Source organism: Sciurus carolinensis, chromosome 2, assembly GCF_902686445.1.
Source record: "Sciurus carolinensis chromosome 2, mSciCar1.2, whole genome shotgun sequence".
NCBI lineage: Eukaryota > Metazoa > Chordata > Mammalia > Rodentia > Sciuridae > Sciurus > Sciurus carolinensis.
The window spans coordinates 137,074,512-137,094,920 of record NC_062214.1 but is presented as its reverse complement, the minus strand read 5'-3'; the positions used below and the strand labels follow the sequence as shown (position 1 = coordinate 137,094,920).

Below are 20,409 nucleotides of genomic sequence, written 5' to 3'. Positions count from 1 at the left end.
TTAATTACTTCAGATGTTGTGTTTATCAGTTCTAGAGTTTCTCTGTGGTGTCTTTAAAGTTTTCATGTCTTTTATGACATTCTACCTTTCTTTATCAGTAGCTTACATCTTATTTTGAAGATTCTTGACATATTTGTCATAATTATTTTAAAGTCTTTGCTAAATTTTATATCTGGGTTTTCACAGAGTCTCTTTCTAGTGAATGTTTTTCCTCTTGCCAGACTTCCATTTTCCTGTTGTTCAGTTAAATACTAGATGTTATATATAACATGTGGAGACTAGATTTATGCTGCCTATTGTGGTAGCTACTAAACACATGTGACTTTAAATTAGAATTGCATTAAATTAAGAATTTACTTTGAAAGTTTAATCCCACATTTACATATTTCAAATACTCGGTGACTCTCTCATTGCACAAAGTTGTATTATTCAGGCTACTTTTGGATTCTGTTAATTTTCTCTCTAAACTGGGCTCATTGGTGCATGCCTGTAATCCCAGCTGCTTGGGAGACTGAGGCAGGAGGATCTTAAGTTCAAAGTCAGCCTCAGCAATTTATCAAGGCCCTAAGCAACTTAGCGAGACCCTGCGTCTTAATTTTTTTTTAATAAAAATGTTAAAGGGGCTAGGATGTGGCTCAGTGGTTAAACACCACTGGATTCAATTCCCACAACAACAACAAAAAAAAATTGAAAATTATTTTGTTCCTTTTCCTTGTGACATCCCAATCATGAATTTTGTTCTCCAGTTCTCAGTGTTACTACCTCTTAATCATCTTGTATTACATGAAATCTCAACTATGCTTTATTTACTGCTTATGTTCCTCCCATTAATTTATACAATTTGGAAGATATCATGTTTCTGTACCTATTCCCAGTTTCTTTGTTGTGTGGCTTACAGATTGTTTATACTTTTGTTTTTGCCATGTTATTCCTTCTTTCACATCACTGATTTCATTAGTTTACCTCAAAAATTTTAGTTCTTTTCCTTCATATTCAGTTAGAATTCCACTTAGATCGTACAGTTCTTGGTAAATACAGTCAACATTTTTGTAGTTTTTTTTTTTTTTTCCCCTCATTTTAGAGGCCGGGGAATTGAACCGCATGCTAGGCGAGCGCTCTACTAAAGGAGCTATTTCTTCAGCTCCGACAGTCATCATTTTTAAAAGAAACCTGTAGAGATTGAATTTCCCTTATCTGAAATGCTTAGGACCAGAATTGGGTTTTTTATTGTTGTTTTGGGGACATTGTTTGTTTTGTTGTTTGTGGACTGGGGATTGAACTCCATGGGTAGTTTACCACTGAGCTACATCCTATTTTTTATTTTGAGACAGGGTCTTCCTAAGTTGCCCAAGCTGGTCTTGAACTTGTGATCCTCCTGCCTTAGCCTTCGGAGTTGCTTGAATTATAGGCATGTGCCACCATGTCCAACTCTCAGAAGTATTTTTAATTTTGAATATTTTTTGATTTTAGAATATTTGCATATACGTTATTACATATCTTGGGGATGGGATACCAGTCAAAAAAAGAAATTAGCTTGTATTGTTTGATTTTATATTTATATTTTTGTATTTTTTTATTCCTAATCCACTTGAAGTTTTTTATTTCCTTATGTAGCTTATAGATTTTAATTTGTAAGGTGTTGATACATAAGTATTCACAAATACTTTATCTTCATTTTGAATTGTAACTTAACATTTGAATTTTTTGTTTTGAATTCTAATTTGCCTGATATACCTTTATTAAATCTCTTCAATTTTAGCATTTCTTAATCTTTTCGTTTAACTGTATCCTTGAATATAACATACTTGGGTCTTGATTTGCAAGACCCAAAATCTTTGTCTCTCGTTAAGCAGTTAAACCCATTCTGATATGATTTATATTTTTGGCCTCACTTCTGTTATTTTTTCATCATCGTTATTGTGCATATTATCTTATATTTTCTGTGTTTCTCTGCATGATGTATTTCCTTTTTTCTGATTTGTTTTTAAGTTCCTCTTGGTATTATTAGGAAACTTTGTACTTTTGTTCTAGTAGTTATTTATACACACAAACACACATACACATCCTTGCTTTCTTACTTAACCTCATTCTATCTGGTTTGTGATTATTTAATGGTATTTTGTATTATTTAATGAAAAGATTAACTCCTATCTTTTACCATATACATTTAACAAATGAGTTCATCTCTTTCTTCATGTCTCAAATTATGGCAATTTTATTTATACATATAGCTTGTAGAAATACATCATGTAACAAATTAGTCTTCCATACTCATCTCCACCTCTTTTTTTTTTTTTTTTTTTTTTTTAATCTTGCCGCTATAACTGAGATCCATAACTTGGTCTTTTTGCTGAAGCTTACTCATTCAGCTTCTTTGTTAGAGAAAGTTCATCTTTATTCTTCAAGATGGACTCCTGAAAATCAACTCTTAAGATCTTGAATAATTAAAACTTTTTCTACTAACCTTGAGACTTAAAAAGCAGTTTAGCTCCATATGGAATCCTTAGCTCACACTTGCTTTCCTTGGAGGTTTGTTTTGTTTTTTAAATGCTGACAGACTTTGTATATTGTTTATGAAAAATCTTATGCCAGTCTTATTCTCTTGTCCTTGTAAGTTATTTTTCTTTTTTGCCTGGAGGCTCTGAGGGATTTTTGTTTGTTTGTTTGTTTGTGTATTAAAATGGGGATTTATTATGTTACCCAGGTTGGCCTTGAACTCCTGGGATCAAGGGATCCTCCTGTCTCAGCCCCCTGTGTAGCTGGAACTATAGATGTGCACCATTGTGCCCAGCTATTTATTTTTGGAGTCTCCATTGAAGGTTTACCAGAAAATGTGCTGGAGTTGATCATTGCAAGTCAGTTTGTCCTAGTATCTTTTAGGCCTTTCAATATATATATATTTTAGTCTTTTATTTCTACAATTTTTTTCTGTTTAATTATATATCTTCATGAACTATGGTTTGTATATAAATTGGATATTCATTTTATGTCTTACATTTCAACAATCTTTTTTTAATACTTCTTTGTATTTATCTCGTTTTCATGCTTAGTTATTTTCAACATTCTTTACTGTTTTGATTTTTTTTTTCAAATTTGTTCTTCCTTAGGCACCTGATAATTTCATTCATTTCATTTTCAATATAATTGTGTTTTTGTTTTAGTTCTTTTCTTGACTTGAATCAGTTCTGTCCTTCTTGGTCTATTTTTTTTTTTTTTTTTCTTAGTTTTAAAATTTCTGATTTTAGTTGGGTTACCCTGCTCCCAGTGTCTCTAAATGCTTGTTTGGAAATAGTTACATCAGTTTGGAATATGTTGTTATGGTTCTTGTGCTTCCCATTTGATTTTCAGGGAAGCATTTCCATCCATTGAATTACTTATTTTCTCATTTTCTATTTTCCTTTCCTGGTAATTTTGTATAGATGAAGACTTTCTTTCTGCAATTCTGTGAACCAGGTTGATGGTTGAAGTAGTTTACAAGATTCCCAGTTTAGAGTTTCCTCTTCTAGATACTTATAAGTGTAGCAAGAATACAAAGTTTCCCTTTTGCTTCCCCCCCCCCACTACATTTTTTTCAAAGGATGCCTCTCCATTTACTCTTAACATTCTCTTCTTAAAGCATTACCTTTCCTGTGTGCACTATTAAGTCTCTTCTTTCTACTCAGTACTTGGATCTACCTGTATACTTTTTCAGTACTCTAATACTTAGGATGGACTTTTTCTTTCTGGCTTGGTTTTAGATCAATCTTAGATTTGCAGCTGCTTCCCATCTTTTCTCAGTTTTTACCAAACTGCCCTTGTTGCTTCATGAAAACCTGCAATGGGAAAATGAGAATAAAAGTTCTCTGGGGTTTGTTGAATATTTTTCTACTTAACAAAGAATTTGAAGTATGGATATTTTCTGTCTTCTGGGTATATGAAAGGGAATGAGTTTTGTGAGGTTTTATATTTTTTTCTTATTGTTCATTTGGAGTACATTTTGAGAGACTTAGGCCAGAATTTCTCCTTGAATTGGTGTTGATCTTTAACACTAGAGATCAGCAGATCTCTTTTTGCCACTTGATTGGTCACATTTGATTTATTTTCATGACAGTTTATTTATTTGTTAGTATTATTTGTGATTCTTTATCCAATAATATGGATACTGCTAGTTTGCTCCATGTTTTGGGTGAAAGTGTTGTTTATAGCATCCAGTAGTTTAAAAGTGTTCAGTGAGGGGCTGGAGACATAGCTCAGTTGGTAGAGTGCTTACCTTGCATGCACAAGGCCCTGGATTCAATTCCCAGCACCAAAAAAAAAAAAAAAAAAAAAAAAAAAAAGTGTCCAATGAAAATAGTCGTTTAGTAAAGTGAGTAAGTTTTAAAAGTTGAATAAGGTAGTCCTCCTGGCAGGATTAGAAGAGGAAAGTGGAAGTGATTATAACATGTATGGACCAAATCCTTTAACTTGTATTTGTATAATTAGGGAAGTGTAGTTAATTGATTTCTCTTGTCTGTCTCTTTCTTTTGTTCTTTTCCTTGTGTGCTAGGGATTAAACCCAAGGCCTCACACATGCTAGACTAGCACTCCATCACTGAGCCATTCTGAATATCTGTTGTCTTTGAAACTTGAGGTTTTTGGGATTCATTGATTTTAACATTCCTGTTTTTATTATACTTAAGATTTTGTTGTGCTTTCCTTGTAATATGAAAGAAAACCCCACAATAACGTTCATAGACAACATCTTGAAAATCAGGTCCAGGTAAAATTAATAGGATTGATGATTCCTAAAATAAATTTTGGAAACCCAAGAATAAGAAGGTGAATTATTAAGTGTTGAGAGGCTCCTATGAGTTTGTGATTACAATAATTTTGTTATTGTTGTTGTTATAGTTGGTAGTATCCTTACTTCTCTGCCTTCTGGACTGGATCATGGCCTTACCTCTTAAGACACTACTCCAGCCAGTTCATGCTACTGGAGCAGAAAATGATAAAACAGAAAAATCTGTCCTCAATTGCATTTATAAGGTGAACTTTTTTACTTGCTTTATTATTTATTTAGTAAGGGGTTTTTAAAAACTACAAAAACAACATTTCTGTAGTTTTAGATCTAGATATTTTCTTATAGATTTAGATTACAGCAAGGTCATTTAAAAGTACTTCTTTACAAGACATCATTGTTTCATACAGAATTTGAGGGGAGTTAGATTTTTGTTGACTGTAAGAATCACTATTTAAATTTCACTTATTTTTTTTGTTTTTAAAAGCGATATTAAACTTTACCATGATTGAAGCCCTGAGTTTTAAAATACTTAAAAATTTTGCCAAACTCTTATGTTACCATTTGACCTTTTATCTTCCTTTATTTTCATTTAAAGGTAAACCTTGATATGTTCTTTTCCCTTGCATTTTCAGGTTTTACATGGATGTGTTTATGGAGCTCAGTGTTTTACCAACCCAAGATACTTTCCAATAAGCCTTTCTGATTTGGCATCTGTAGATTATGATCCTTTTATGCATTTAGAAAGTCTGAAAGAACCTGAACCTCTACACTCCCCTGATTCAGAACGGTCTTCTAAACTCCAGCCAGTAACAGAAGGTAAAATGAGTTTTCATATCAATATTATTGCTTGGGTTCTTACAAAGTATGATCTGAGGCCAGAGGAGGAAATGATGGCAAAGAAGAATATCTCTCACTTTGTGGTTGTTTTACCTAAACAACTTGTTTATTCTAGCACGAGTTCATTTTTAGCTTAAGAAATAAATTCATATACACAATTACTAATATATAATAGTTTTTCCATTGTGCTTCTGGCCAAGCTATTCTTAGTTTTTATTTTATATAGGATTTATATAGAATAAGAGAACTTTGGAGCTGTGCATGGTGGCACACACCTGTAATCCCAGCAGCTCAGGAGGCTGAGGCAGGAGGATCTTGAGTTCAAAGCCAGCCCTAGCAGCTTAGCAAGAACCTAAGCAATTCAGTGAGGCCCTATCTCTAAATAAAATACAAAAAAGGGCTGGGGATGTGACTGGTTAAGTGCCCCAAGTTGAATCCCTGGTACAAAAAGAGAAAAAAGAAAAAAAGAAAAGTGAAGTAAGCTAAAAGATAATTTGGGGTTAAGGGAATTTTAAGGATGAAGAGAGTTGAATTTATTTTATAAGTTGAGAAGGAAGTAAGTGGGAAGTATATCATTAATAGTGAAGTCCCTGAGGAGATGAGCTGAAAAGTATTGATGGAAGATTAACCTTTCCTCTGGAAATAGAAAGAAAAAGAAGATGGAAGTAGATTAAAGATTTCACAGGAGTTATTGAGAGCCCAACAGAAAATGGAAACCATGAAATTTTGGTTGCACCAGTCAACAGTTAGGTGGGTGTAACTGAAATACAAGGGAACTGTGCTTTTCAGAATATTGGTATATGGTTTATCTGTGGAATCCAGTCTTGTTAAAGAATGAGCTGCTTCCAGTAAGTGACTAATAATTGGGGAGAAAACAGAGTGATCTAGGAAGTCAGAAAGTAGTTGTGGTTGGTATTAAGTAGAGCTGTGGTTCTTAACGTTGGCTGCACATTAGAATACTGATGCTCCCAACTCATCCACAGAGATTTTGACTTATTATTTAGGATTGCTGAGATTTTTTTAAAGCAGTGCATGTGACTAATATGCAACCTTGTTTGAGAACTACTGAGAAAATTAGTATTTTAGGACAGTGGTCTATAAATGATTTTTTAAGTAGAAGAGGCTATTCAAATAAATTTTATAAGCAAGGCTGATTTTTAAAACTTTTAAAAGTAGAACTGCAGCAGAATGGAACCCTGGGAGCCTACCAACTTCTTTCCTGTCACTTTTCAGGGGTTCTCTCCAAGGAACACAAAACACAGTTGAGAAATCAGTAGGCTAGGAGATTTTAGTCAGAGTGGGCAATAAAGGAGGAGTTTGATTTTCAAAGGTAGAGTAGTTATAAATGATTGAAATATCTAGAATGTGAATATGATAAGTAATTTACGGTATACAATGAAAGTAAAGAAACAAAGTTAGAAGTCAAGGAATTCAGGCTGCAGTTTTGGGTGGACTATAAGTTTCTGCTGGTTTGTCTAGAACAAAAATATGCATATGAAATAGGAATTCAAGATTTAAATTATTGCTCAGATATAAAAGAGATATACTGGGCAGTATAATGTAGCAAAAAATTAGACAGTAATTGATATAAGCAACTTAAAATTTTTATCTCTTTAGATTTGGCATAGTAAATTAGAGCATTTAAAGTTTTGTGAAAAGTTTAGTTGCTCTTTGCATTTTTTCAGATGTTAAATTATAAAGTTTTGATTCAAGGCAGGATAGCATATTTCTTAAACAGTACAATAAATGGAGTTTACTTACATAAAAGGAAGTTTTTAATGTGTTTCATACAAAATTAACTGTACAGTATCAGTCACTGTATAAGCAGCAGAGGAAAAGATGTAAATAGATGGACTTAATATTCATACCAAATACTCCATATAATATTTCCTAAATGTATTAAATCGTTTTTGTTTGAGGACCAGATAAATGAATAATCTTTTAGGAACAGCCATGAGCTAACAGCAGGTGATTCTGTGGTCTGTAGTGACTACATGCTGTGGTGGGGGGTGGAGGTAATGTGTTGAAAATGACTGATCATTGTGCCCTTGTCTAAGGCATGCTTCACATCTTCAAGTACTTTTTTTGGCCAATGAATTATAAACACAGAGTGTCCCTAATCAGCTCAGTATTGGATTGAACAAGTCTGATTTGAGAACTATTGGCAGGAGTAGCTGTAATTATTAAATTTACTAAAGAATAAGGAAAGGTAGTAAAGTTGGCTTTTTGTCAAATGGCAGTAGTCTTATTAGCAAAAAGTCATCATTTGCAGGGTCAGAGTGAAAGGAGGCTCCAAAGGATTCATTCTGTCCTAATTATAGTTTCACCTATACATATTATGCAAAGCTAATATTTAAAGCTTTTGCCAAAATTAACTTCCTCTGTGTGTTCTATTACAGTGCAGTGAATTGCAGCAGCTTTTTATGTCTTGCTGCTTTTGTATGCCATAATAATCTGTAATTATGGGTTTGCTGCAAATGCTGCAGGGTTTGTTTAATCTGACAATCTGAAAAGACAACCCTGAATAGACTTATTTAAATGAATGCTAGTTACATAAAGCCTTAGAAGCATCGATATCTTCATTTTGCATTTTCTCACAAGGTTGGTTATTTTAGAATTTCATTTTGAATTTCTAAATGAGAGAATTTCTCATCTTCTTTATATCTTATTAGATAAGTATAAAATATGTCTGTTCTGTATTTTATAGCTCAAAAATAAGGCTAAATTTAATCTAATTTCCCAATTAACAAATAGATTTTTATCCTTTCATCTATGTGCATATAAGTGCAACTTAGGGGAAAAAATGCTTTTACCTACATCTGAAATCTAAGTCAATCCTTTTAGTGTTTTCAGTGTTAATAATTATGACAGATTTGTGAACAAGTTCTAAAACTGCATTTTCATGATCTCTTCCTTTGGAAAGAGGATATGTAGGATGGACTGGCACCTGGTGTTTGGTGTTTGTTTTAGGGAAAAGGCTGGCTTATTATTGGTGTTCATAAGCAAGTTTGAAAAAGGAGCTCATAAAACCTGCATTGTATCTTATAATGAGCTCAAAATTATTTTGTCTGTTATGTTCACTTTTGTACAGAAGTTTTTAATTCACCTTTACAAATAAGTCTGTGTTTTTCTTATAGAAAAATGGGGTTAAAGAGTTTTTGGTTTATCCATGATCACAGAGCAAACCAAAATCAGGAATTCAGTGAATCCATTTCTGTGATCATTTCTATTAAATTTCACTCATGCCTTTGTTAAGAATATAATTTTTTTTGTTCTGAAGAAAAGACTCACTATTTAAAATGAGTCAACCATTTATGTGTATCACTCAATAGAAATAAAGGGAGAATAAAATATAGAAAACATTTTTTCTACATTGAAAAATTTTAAATTGTTAATTCTAATTTTTATTACCATTTAAAACATAGTTTAGATTTATTTAAATGAACTATTCTAGATGATCCTAGCTATTTGGTATTCATGCTAAGTAGTACTTTTTTTGAAGTTTCTATACACAGGAAAACACATTTTAAATTAATTGTTCCATATTTAACAAAGAAAAAGTCAATTTAACAAAAAGGGAAAATATAGAAATTAGAGTTGGAAGGCAAAAGACCAGCCCTGATGTGAAACTAAAGCAGGTAAATCACTTACCTTCACGAAGCATGTGACCTTATATTCAAAATGAGGAACACTAGCTAGATTAGCCACTAATGCTGTGAAGAATAATTATATTCTAAGTTATAATTAGTGAAGGAAAAGCAGATATTAGATTGAAGCCACCCCTATTTCTCATCATCCAGTGACACAGTCTTGAAAATGGAGGATTAAATTAAGGCTAATCTTTTAGTGTTATCTTCTAGTGTTGAATGACTGATTTTCAGAGCTAGCATAATTTTAAAATAGCTCATATACTAAGAAACTGAAATTTTCATATTTACATGTATGTAGAGATAAAAAATTGACCAATAATGGAAGATTAAATGTTTGATAGTAACATTTAAAATTTTTAAAAAGCCTTTAGAAAAAACTTTTCTTTTTGAGTTGGAAAAGATGATGTTAGTATTGATGACATAGTAGGGGATTGGTTGTGTACCCTCTTCTTATACCCAGTGCTAGTTCTGAACATTGAGGGCTATAACCTTAAAAATGTGAAACTATTCTTCCTTGCCTCTTTTTAAGAAATCATACTAGCAGTGGACAACCTAATAGACCTTTTTTCTTTTAAGCTTATTGAGGTAGTTTACATAAAATTTATTCTTTTTTTGATGATGTGATTTTTAAAAAATCTTTTTAGTTGTAGATGGACACAATACCTTTATTTTTATTCATTTTATGTGGTTCTGAGGATCAAACCTAGTGCCTCACATTCAAGGCAAGCGTTCTACCACTGAGCCACGACCCAGCCCTTATGATGTGATTTTTCTATGTATTGATTGTGTTGGTGATAATACAATTTACTAAAAGTCATCTAACTAAATATTTTAAATTAGAGATTTTATTGTATGTAAATCAGAGCATTCTTGTTTGTTTTACAAAAGGGGAATTGAATCCAGGAACACTCTGCCACAGAACTATATCTCCAGCACTTGTGATTTTTAATTTTGTTTTAAAGAATTTAACCTTTGGGCTGGGGATATAGCTCATTTGGTAGAGTTCTTGCCTGCAAGCACAAGGCCCTGGGTTCAATCCCCAGCACCGTGAAAAAAAGAAAAGAAAAAGAATTTAACCTTTATTTATTTGTTTTGTTTTGTTTGGTACCAGGGATTGAACTCAGGGTCACTCGACTGTTGAGCCACATCCCCAGCACTTTTTTGTATTTTATTTAGAGAGATTCTCACCGAGTTGCTTAGTGCCTTGCTTTTGCTGTGGCTGACTTTGAACCCGCAATCCTCCTGCCTCAGCCTCCTGAGCTGCTGGGATTACAGGCATGTGCCAACAATGCCCAACTATTTATTTGTTTTTATGTGGTGCTGAGGATCAAACCCAGGGCTTCACCCATGCTAGGCAAGCACTTTACCACTGAGCTACAACCCCAGCCCATTATTTTTAATTTTTTAAAAAAATTGTGTACTGGGGTTGTGGCTCAGTGGTAGAGTGCTTGCCTAGCACATGTGAGACACTGGGTTCAATCCTGAGCTCCATGTAAAAATAAATACATAAAATAAAGTTTTGTCCATCTACAACTTAAAAAATAAAAAAAATTATTTCTTTTTAGATATGGGTGACATATGTATTTTGACATACATACATGGAGTATAACTTATTCTAATTAAAATTCCATTTTTGTAGTTGTTCATGATGTGGAGTTTCACTGGTAGTGTATTCATACATGTATATAGAAAACTTAAGTCCAGTCCATTCTATTGTCTTTCCTATTCCCACCCCATCTTCTATTCATTCCCCTTTAACTAATTCAATGAACTTCTATTCTCCACCGCCCACCCCACCCCTACCTTACTTGTCAGCATCCACATATCAGAGAGAACATTCAGCCTTTGGTTTTTGGGGATTGGTTTATTTCACTTAGCATGATAGTCTCCAGTTCCATCCATTTACCAGCCAATGCCATAATTTCCTTCTTCTTCATGGCTGAGTAATATTCCATGGTGTGTATTTACCATATTTTCTTTATCCATTCTTCTGTTGAAGGGCACCTAGGTTAGTTCCATAGTTTAGCTATTGTGAATTGAGCTGCTGTGAACATTGATGTGTCCGAGTCACTATAGTATGCTGATTTTAAGTCCTTTGGGTATATGCTGAGGAGTGGGATTATTGGGTCAAGGGTGGTTCTATTCTAAGTTTTCTGCAGAATCTCCATACTGCTTTCCAGAGTAGTTGTACCAATTTGCAGTCCCACCAGCAATGTATAAGTGAACCTTTTCCCTCACATCCTTGCCAACATTCATTGTTACTTGTATTCTTGATAATTGCCATTCTAGTTGGAGTGAGATGAATCTCAGTGTAGTTTTAATTTCCATTTCTCTAATTACTAAAGATGTTGTGGGTTTTTAAATTTTGAGACAGACTCTCACTTGGATGCCTCAAACTTGAAGTCCTCCTACCTTAACCCCCAAGTAGCAGGGATTACAAGGTGTTCGCCACTGTGCCTGCTCAGAATATTCTTTTTTTTTGTGTGTGTGTGTGGTACTGGGGATCGAACTCAGGGCCTTGTGTTTGCAAGGCAAGCACTCTACCAGCTGAGCTATCTCCCCAGCCCAGAATATTCTTAAATTAATATTTATTCTGACAAATCAATATTTATTCTGGCAACTAAGCTCTAGTGTTCCTAACTGGTTAACTTTCAGAGAATACAAAATAATATCAGGCAAGATTACTCTGTGGTAGAATAATTATGTCTAAAACTAAATAGAGGCAAGAACACTATCTACACACACACAAATATTACACAACTAAGCTTCCTCTTCTAACATGAATTACTAATACATCTTTAGCAGTAACAACTCTCATCTCAGTTCTTCAATGAAAAGAATTAAGATAGCTGTCAACCAGTTATCCCCACTTCTTGACACCACTCAATCCAGATCTGGCCTTTGCATCAGCCCTCCATTGAATCACAGAATCACACTGGCAGTGTTTAACTAGTTGGCTTTGACAAGTTACTATCTATCTTGTTTCCTCAGTGCCCTTCCTAGTCTTTCTCCCCTTCCTTCTTCAAATCCTCACATAAGGTTTCTTGCTCATCTAGGCCTCTCAAACTACTGTATTCTTTGTCTTATTTTATTCTTTCATACAACTTTTTAGAGTTACTCTTAAGTTCACTGTTTGCTTTCCTTAATGTGCTTAGGGAAGCTGATTTTGCATATAGCCTATTGCTAGACTAGACTGCACTGACCCAGAAGATTCCTTAGAAAAATATAAAACATAAGCAGACCCATCAAATATTTTTGCCTTTAAAATAATGTTTCCTTGACATATACTACCTGTACTGACTTGCTGTTTAAATTCATTCTGACTCCTAAAGTTTAATTGGAATATCACTTTTCTCAGAAACACTTTTACATCATCAGTAAAAGTCAGAATTAAATGATATTTAAAGTGTGCTGTAAACTATGTCTCTGAATCTGGAATCTATTAATGAGATAAGAAACTTATCAGTAGGATAGATTTTATTGACTTTTTAATCTGTGTTTAGTATATTTCAAGTGATTGATTTATAACACTTTGATCTCTCCAAAGTGATACACATTTAAAGACTTTGGTGCCAATTATGGATTCATTAGCAAAGATAAAGGGCTTCCTTGTAAAATAAACAAAACTTCATCAAAAATAGTTTTCTTCCCTCTTTACCATCATTCTTAAACACAGAATCTAAGTTGTGAATATTAATATTTTTTCAAATATTTGATAGTGACTTTAGGACTGATGAAATATGTATCTATTGTTGTGTGTTATTTTGTTGTTTCTGTGACTTCTAAGAAACATCAGTATTCCCACTCATTTATATTTTTCATTTCTAGTGAAAACTCAAATGCAACAAGGATTAATCTCTATTGCAGCTCGCACTGTTATTACACATCTGGTAAATCACTTGGGCCATTATCCAATGAGTGGTGGTCCTGCTATGCTAACAAGTCAGGTTTGTGAAAATCATGACAATCATTACAGTGAAAGTACTGAACTTTCTCCTGAACTCTTTGAGAGTCCAAATATCCAGTTCTTTGTGTTAAACAATACAACCTTAGTATCTTGCATCCAGATCAGATCAGAGGAGAGTATGCCTGGAGGAGGTTTATCTGCTGGCCTTGCATCAGCCAATTCAAATGTCAGAATCATAGTACGTGATCTCTCTGGAAAATATTCATGGGATTCTGCCATACTGTATGGACCACCTCCTGTTAGTGGCTTATCAGAACCTTCATCTTTCATACTTTCATTGTCTCACCAAGAGAAGCCAGAAGAACCTCCTATACCTAATGAATGCTTAGAAGATATAACAGTGAAAGATGAACTTGCCCTCCAATTTAAAAGATTTAGAGAAACCGTACCAACTTGGGATACAATAAGAGATGAAGAAGATGTTCTTGATGAACTCTTGCAGTATTTGGGTGTTACTAGTCCTGAATGCTTACAGAGAACTGGAATCTCACTTAATATTCCTGCTCCACAACCTGTGTGCATTTCTGAAAAACAGGAGAATGATGTTATTAATGCTATCCTTAAGCAACATACCGAGGAAAAAGAATTTGTTGAGAAGCACTTTAATGACTTAAACATGAAAGCTGTGGAACAAGATGAACCAACACCTCAAAAGCCTCAGTCAGCATTTTATTATTGCAGATTGCTTCTTAGTATATTGGGAATGAATTCCTGGGACAAACGGTAAGGATATAGTAGAAACTTTTCTTTTCTTTTTTTTTTTTTAATGTTAGTCTTATTAACCTTCTGTTCTTTTTCTCACCAAATTTTATCTCCTAATTACTTCTTTGATGAGTAGGCATATTTTTGGAGACCTTTTAGTTATTATCAGAATTCAGGGGAATAAAAAGTTAATCAAGTAAACTATCAACATTTTCAGATCGACTACTAAAACTGTCTGCCTTAGAAATTACAGCTCATATGATTAAAAGGATTTTTTCAACTTTCATGTTACCATGTAAGCATAACAATTTCTTTTTCTTTCTTTCCTCTGGTTTTTTTGTTTGTTTGTTTGTTTGTGTTTGTTTTTGTTTTTTAAGTGGTGGTGGTACTGGGGATCAAATAAACCCAGGTCACTTTACCACTAATTTGCATCTCCAATTCTTTTTATTGAGATAGGGTCTCACTAAATTGTCAAGGTTGACCTTGAACTTGTAATCTTCCTGCCTCTAGGATTATAGGCATGTGCCACCATACCCAACTCAACAATTTTTTTAGACCTATTGCAGTGTGATCATTTTTTATTTAAATTAGGGAAATTATTCCAGATTCAGGATCAAATTAAGAAAATAATGTCTTTTTTTTTCTCTTACTATTTTATTTTCCTATGCATGTTACAAAACCTTATTTTAAAAGACATGGCTGGGAATGTAGTTCAGTATTAAAGCGCATGCTTAGCATACATGACACCCTGAGTTTAATCCCCAGTACAAAAAAAAAAAAGAAAACAAAACAAAAGCAGCTTACTATAAACCCATGTATTCAAATGTTCAGGTAGGAGTTAAATGAAAAGAACATTGGACTTACATGACCTCAGTTTAAGCCTTGGGATATAGTCTACAAATTAAGAATAATTCTCACCTCTTACAGTGGAAAGAGTTAAAGTACAAAAAAAAAAAAAAAAAACAAGATTTATGTCAAGGTAAAACATTACTAATATACATTCAGGTTTTGGTGGAGCTGGGTTTTTTTGTTTTTTGTTCTTTGATTTTTTTTTTTTTTTTTTTTTTTTTAGTGCTGAGAATTGAACCCAAAACTTGTGCTTGCTAAAAACTCTCTCAGACTGAGCTATATCCCCTACCTTTAGTTTTAATTTTTTATGCTAGAAAAATATGTAGGAAACTGGAAAGAAGCAGCACTATTTAATGACATATATTCTTTACATTTTTTCCACTTATTGCAAGAGGAAAAAGCTTAGATATCACTGGACATTGAATAAATCTTAAAGTAATTCAAATGTATATAAAGCATGGAAATGGAGTGTTTACAATCTTACTTGATTTAAATTTCTCCATTTATTAGAAAGCAGTATTCTCTGCCTAGGCCACATTGTATTAGAAAGACAATTTGTCTTTTATGTCCAAATACAGGTAATTATCATTTAGTTACTGTATAAATGCATTCTGTTCTCTTGCTGTGAAATGACCTATATCTTGTCTTCTCAAAAAAGTTTAAGATGGGAATCTATATTTTATAACAGCAAGCATTGCTTTTTATGTGCATACTTAGTATCTATAGAACAGATTTGGCAAAAAATTATAGTTTTATAGCATAAAAGAATATAAATATATTTTTATATATTTCCACTATATATATATATATATATATATATATATATATACACATATGTATTAAATGTTATATATGTATACACATATAATATGGAGGAAAGAAAGCAAATTCCTATAAGTACTTTCATTCATTTTTCTGGATATGAGTTTGGGAAGCATCTGCAAGGAAGGATTGAAGTGGTCAATAGATATGATCCACTAACAGAAATGTATGAGGACCTGGTAGAAATAATGACATATATTCTTTACATTTTTTTTAGGGTCTGTTCTCCTTTGTGTTAGAAGTATGAAAAGGCAAGAAAAGTGTAAAAGTTGCATGAGTAGAGTGGAAAAGTATTTCCGGGACTGTCATGTCATTCACTGCAAAGGTGATGAAAATGTTTATAAATCTCTCTATTTAGGAGGAGCTTTCATCTCCTGAAGAAAAATGAAAAGCTACTTAGAGAACTTAGGAACTTGGATTCAAGGCAGTGGTAAGTTGTTGGAAAAATCTTCACATTTATAATTAGCCATTCTCATTCTCTATTTAGAATAATACTTGATTAATATTCTAAACAGAGTTACACATTATTGTTCAGTATAACTTTTTAACTTATATATATCATATTTTCTGAGAAATTCTTTCATTATAACTTAGAAATACATATTAATTTTCAGAAAAATTTAGAATTGCATTAAAATGTTTGGTATCTTGTAATTGTTTAGACTTTATATGCATTTCACAATCTTTTAAATCATAAAAATCTAATTGAACCTGGAAAGTGTCCTTAGATTTTTTTTCCCCAGATGCTTTGATAAAATTAGTCATATCTCATTAATTAAATCCAGTGGTTCTGATGGATTGAAAAGCTAGCTTGAAACTAGCCACCCTCTGTGACATCACAATTGGACAGGAATACAAAGTAAATAAGATGATTTGGGCCTTTCCCATATGAATCAGCTCTGCATCTTCCTGTCTCTTTTAAAATTTCTATATTGAGGCATCTTTCTCACCTTTAGTTTCAGAAAAATCATCTTTTCTTCTTCTGTATATACTTCTCTGCTTTGTATCTTCTGTCTGTTTTAAGATCTTTAAAAGGCAATCTTAGCCAAATGTGTGGTACATGCCTGTAATCCCACCTACTCTAGAAGCTGAGGCAGGAGGATTACAAGTTTAAGATCAGCCTGGGCAGTTAAGCAAGACCCTATCTCAAAATAAAAATTTAAAAAGTATGGGGACATAGCTTAGTGGTAGTGCTTCTGGGTTCAATCCCCAGTACTGCAAAAATAAAAATTAAAGAAGTAACCTCCTCTTTACTTGTATTTCTACTTAACTGCTTTTGCCATAAATGTGTTCGTTAACTGTCTTTAAACAAATCAAAAATGAAACCCTTCCTCTGCCATTATTTTTTCAAACTCATCTTATTCTTTTGATGCCCTTTACTATCAAATTTATGGAAATATGCAATCAGTATTAATTTCTCATAATTTCTAACTAGCTTTTGTTGTGAAGGTTTTAGCTTTCCTCAAAATGACCTTTTTAAAATAGTTTTTAATTTTTTTGGTTATTACAGAAAATACAAAACAGAAACAATCCACATATTTATAATACTATTGTTAATGTTTATTTTCAGTCTTTCTTTTTTTAAGGACAACTTTTTCTGTCTTTTCTTTTACTTTTTTTATAAAACTGGAATCATAGGTTATATATTAATTTCTTTAAAATTTTAATTGTAGATGGACCCAATACCTTTATTTATTTATTTTTAATGTGGTGCTGAGGACTGAATCCAGTGCCTCACACATGCTAGGCAAGTGCTGTATCACTAAGCTACAACCCCAGTCCTTAATTTCTTTTTTTATATTGTGAGCATTTTCCTCATTTAGATATTCTTCAGAAATAATCTCTATAGCACCAAATTCTGTTGATTACTGAACATTTACAGTTTCTTGCTATAAGATCGATTCCTAGAAATGCAATTATTAGGTCATAGCATAAAAGCTTATTTCCAGCTATATATATATTACAAAATTACTTTCCATTAAGTAATAATTTATAACTCTGCTATCACATAAAAGCACCTATATAACTTCAATTTAGCCAGCACAAGATATTAGGGTTTTTTTTCAGTCTATAGCTTGAGAGACAGATCATAGTGTTTTGTAATTTTTGTTTATTACTAGTGAATTTTTAAATATGTTTAGGTAAAATTTTAATCTGTTTTTAAATTCTCTAAGCATCCCATTTCTGTTTCTATTTAGGAATATTTATTAATGGCTATACTGTGTGTGTGTATGGTATGTTTGTGTGTGTGCTAAGGATTAATTTTTGTACTGATTGTAGGAGTTTTTCAGCTTTCAGTTTTCAACTTGAGATAAACATATAGGTTTTTCATTTTTATATAGTCAACTCTCAGTATTTTTCTTAAGATTTTCTCAATCGTTTGTTGTACTTACAGAACTCTGTTTTGAAATCAGTTAAGCATTCTGTTAGATTCCCTTGTAGATCTTCATTTGGTTGCAGTAGTAATTACTTTACATTAATAATTCTTTATTTCTTCTAGGATACATTTTTGAATTATGAAATGAGAACTGAAACTAGCTTGAATATTGTCTATTTCTGTAATTTACTGAATGACCTATACGTTTGCCATTAATTTGATGATTCCTTTATCAAATATTAAGTTGTCTGCTCCAAAAGTCTTCATTTCTATTGATTTTTTTGTTGTTTTGTACAAATGTTTTACATTGATATATTATTAGTATTTTAATATCTGATAGGTATTGTCATCTTCTCACCTGCCCCCCTTTATTCACATTATTATTCTCTTCACTATTCTAGCCTTTTTTAAAAAATAATTTTTGAGTTGTAGATGTGAAAATATCTTTATTTTATTTACTTATTTCCATGTGGTGCACAGGTTCAAACCTAGAGCCTCACATATGCCAGGCAAAAACTCCACCACTGAACCACAACCCCAGTCCCCTATTCTAATCTTTTTATTCATCTAGATACATTAGAATTATACTGTTACTCTCCAAGGGTGGGGGGACTCAGTATTTTGATTGGATTTTCAATAAAGTTCTCATCTGGAAAAAGTCACAATAATAATCATAATCTTTTCTATTTGTAATCATGCTATGTCTCTTTATTTATTCTGAGACCCAGACATTACTTATGGGTATTTTTTAGGTGTTTTTATTATTCTCTTGCTATTCTTAATAGAAAGTCTGCCCATTATATCTTCTGAGTTTTTCTGTTTTCAATACTTCTCTTTAACCGAAAATTTTAGTGAATTATCTTACTTATTTTAAACAATTTATAGTTGTCCCTCTCTTTAAACTTTGTTTAGGTATATAATCAATGACTACAGATAATCTCTTTTCTAATAGTTAGGCTGTTCTTGCTTATGTCTTATTTCACTGCCCACAACTTTCACGATTAGTGTTGAATAATATAGTAAACAGTGGGCATGCTTGTCTTTCCTGACTATAATGGAAAAACTTTTTTCTGATTTGAAAAAGATAATTTTTATCATGCTGAGAAAGTAGTCTGTCTTATAGGAGTTTTTATAAGGAAAAGCTTTTAAATGCTATTAAAATTCTTTTCAGCACCTAGTCAGGTATTCATACCATTTTGATTTATTAACTAATTGATATCTATTGAATTTTAATATCAGAGGATTGCTAACAATGAAAACATCTAGCATTTTTTGGGTAAACCCTGCCTAGTCTGTTGACTTCCTATTGTGTTAGATTTACTAAAAGTTCATTTTGAGTAAGGATATAGTCCATTAATTTCACAGGTTCTATAGTTATTTTTATCCCTTTTTTTGTATTTTTTTTTAGAATTAAGGTTATATCCAGCTTCATAAAATGAGGATTATCTGTTGTTTAAAAGTTCAGAAGAATTAAAAGTGCTAATTTTTCTTTCAGTTTGTTTCATCCTTATTTATCTTTTAACTCTTGAATCAATTTTCTTGTTTGTTTTCCAAAATTTGTTTTACTGAGATTTTCCAAATAGATTCTAGTAGAGATTCATACTTGACATCATAATTCTTTATTATATTCCTTTTTTCATTATAGTTTTGTGGTTCTTAAATTTTTTCTTGAGGCAGATAATTATCTTTTCTAGACTACTCCTACTTACCGTCTCAAACGATCTACTTCCATGTGCTTTTACAGAACCCTATCTGTAACAGCATAGATCATTCTGAATATTAGTATTACTGTTATTAGTTATTCTTGTTACTTCTTTTCAAAAAAAGCTATTAAAAAAACTCTATGGGGCTGGGGATATAGCTCAGTTGGCAGAGTGCTTGCCTCACAAGCACAAGGCCCTGGGTTTAATCCCTAGCACCACAAAAACAAAACAAAACAAAAACTCCATGTAGTTTGTCGGTTCCCAGTTATCACTCTTCCTTTAAAATAATTTATCTTTGTTACTACATGGTCAAGTCCTCACGGGCAGGAATCATCTCTTTTGCCATCTTGCTCAGCTCAGATCTGTATAGCTTTTTCCTCTTCTGTTCTGCTGAAGTTATCTTTCTCTAGGTTTGTATCCTAACCATTAAGTGTAAAGTTATTTCAGTCTGCATCATTTCTTTAACTTACCTGGTTAATTAAACTTAATTTAACTGAAGCGTGTTTTAAAATTAGAGTCGTTTTAGGTTTCACAAATATCACTTGGAAAGTACAGAGTTTCCACTTACCTCTTCTCCCCCTGCTCAGTTTTGCCTATTATTTGCATCTTGTCTTAGTGTGGTACATTTGTTAAAATTTATGAACCAATATTGTAATATAATTATTAACTAACATTAATATTCACAGGGCTGTGCAACTATCATTATAATCTAATTTTAGAATATTTTAGTCCTTCTGAAAAGA

General features: G+C 32.5%; 1 protein-coding gene across 1 annotated transcript in view; it reads left to right on the top strand.

Moving 5' to 3' along the window:
• Ralgapa1 (Ral GTPase activating protein catalytic subunit alpha 1) overlaps positions 1-20,409 on the top strand; it is a 217,231-nt gene that overhangs the window by 131,684 nt on the left and 65,138 nt on the right. Inside the window, 4 exon segments of the mRNA XM_047542464.1 lie at positions 4,870-5,004; positions 5,392-5,575; positions 13,075-13,936; positions 15,945-16,016. Of these exon segments, the coding sequence (XP_047398420.1) occupies positions 4,870-5,004; positions 5,392-5,575; positions 13,075-13,936; positions 15,945-16,016 (1,253 nt within the window).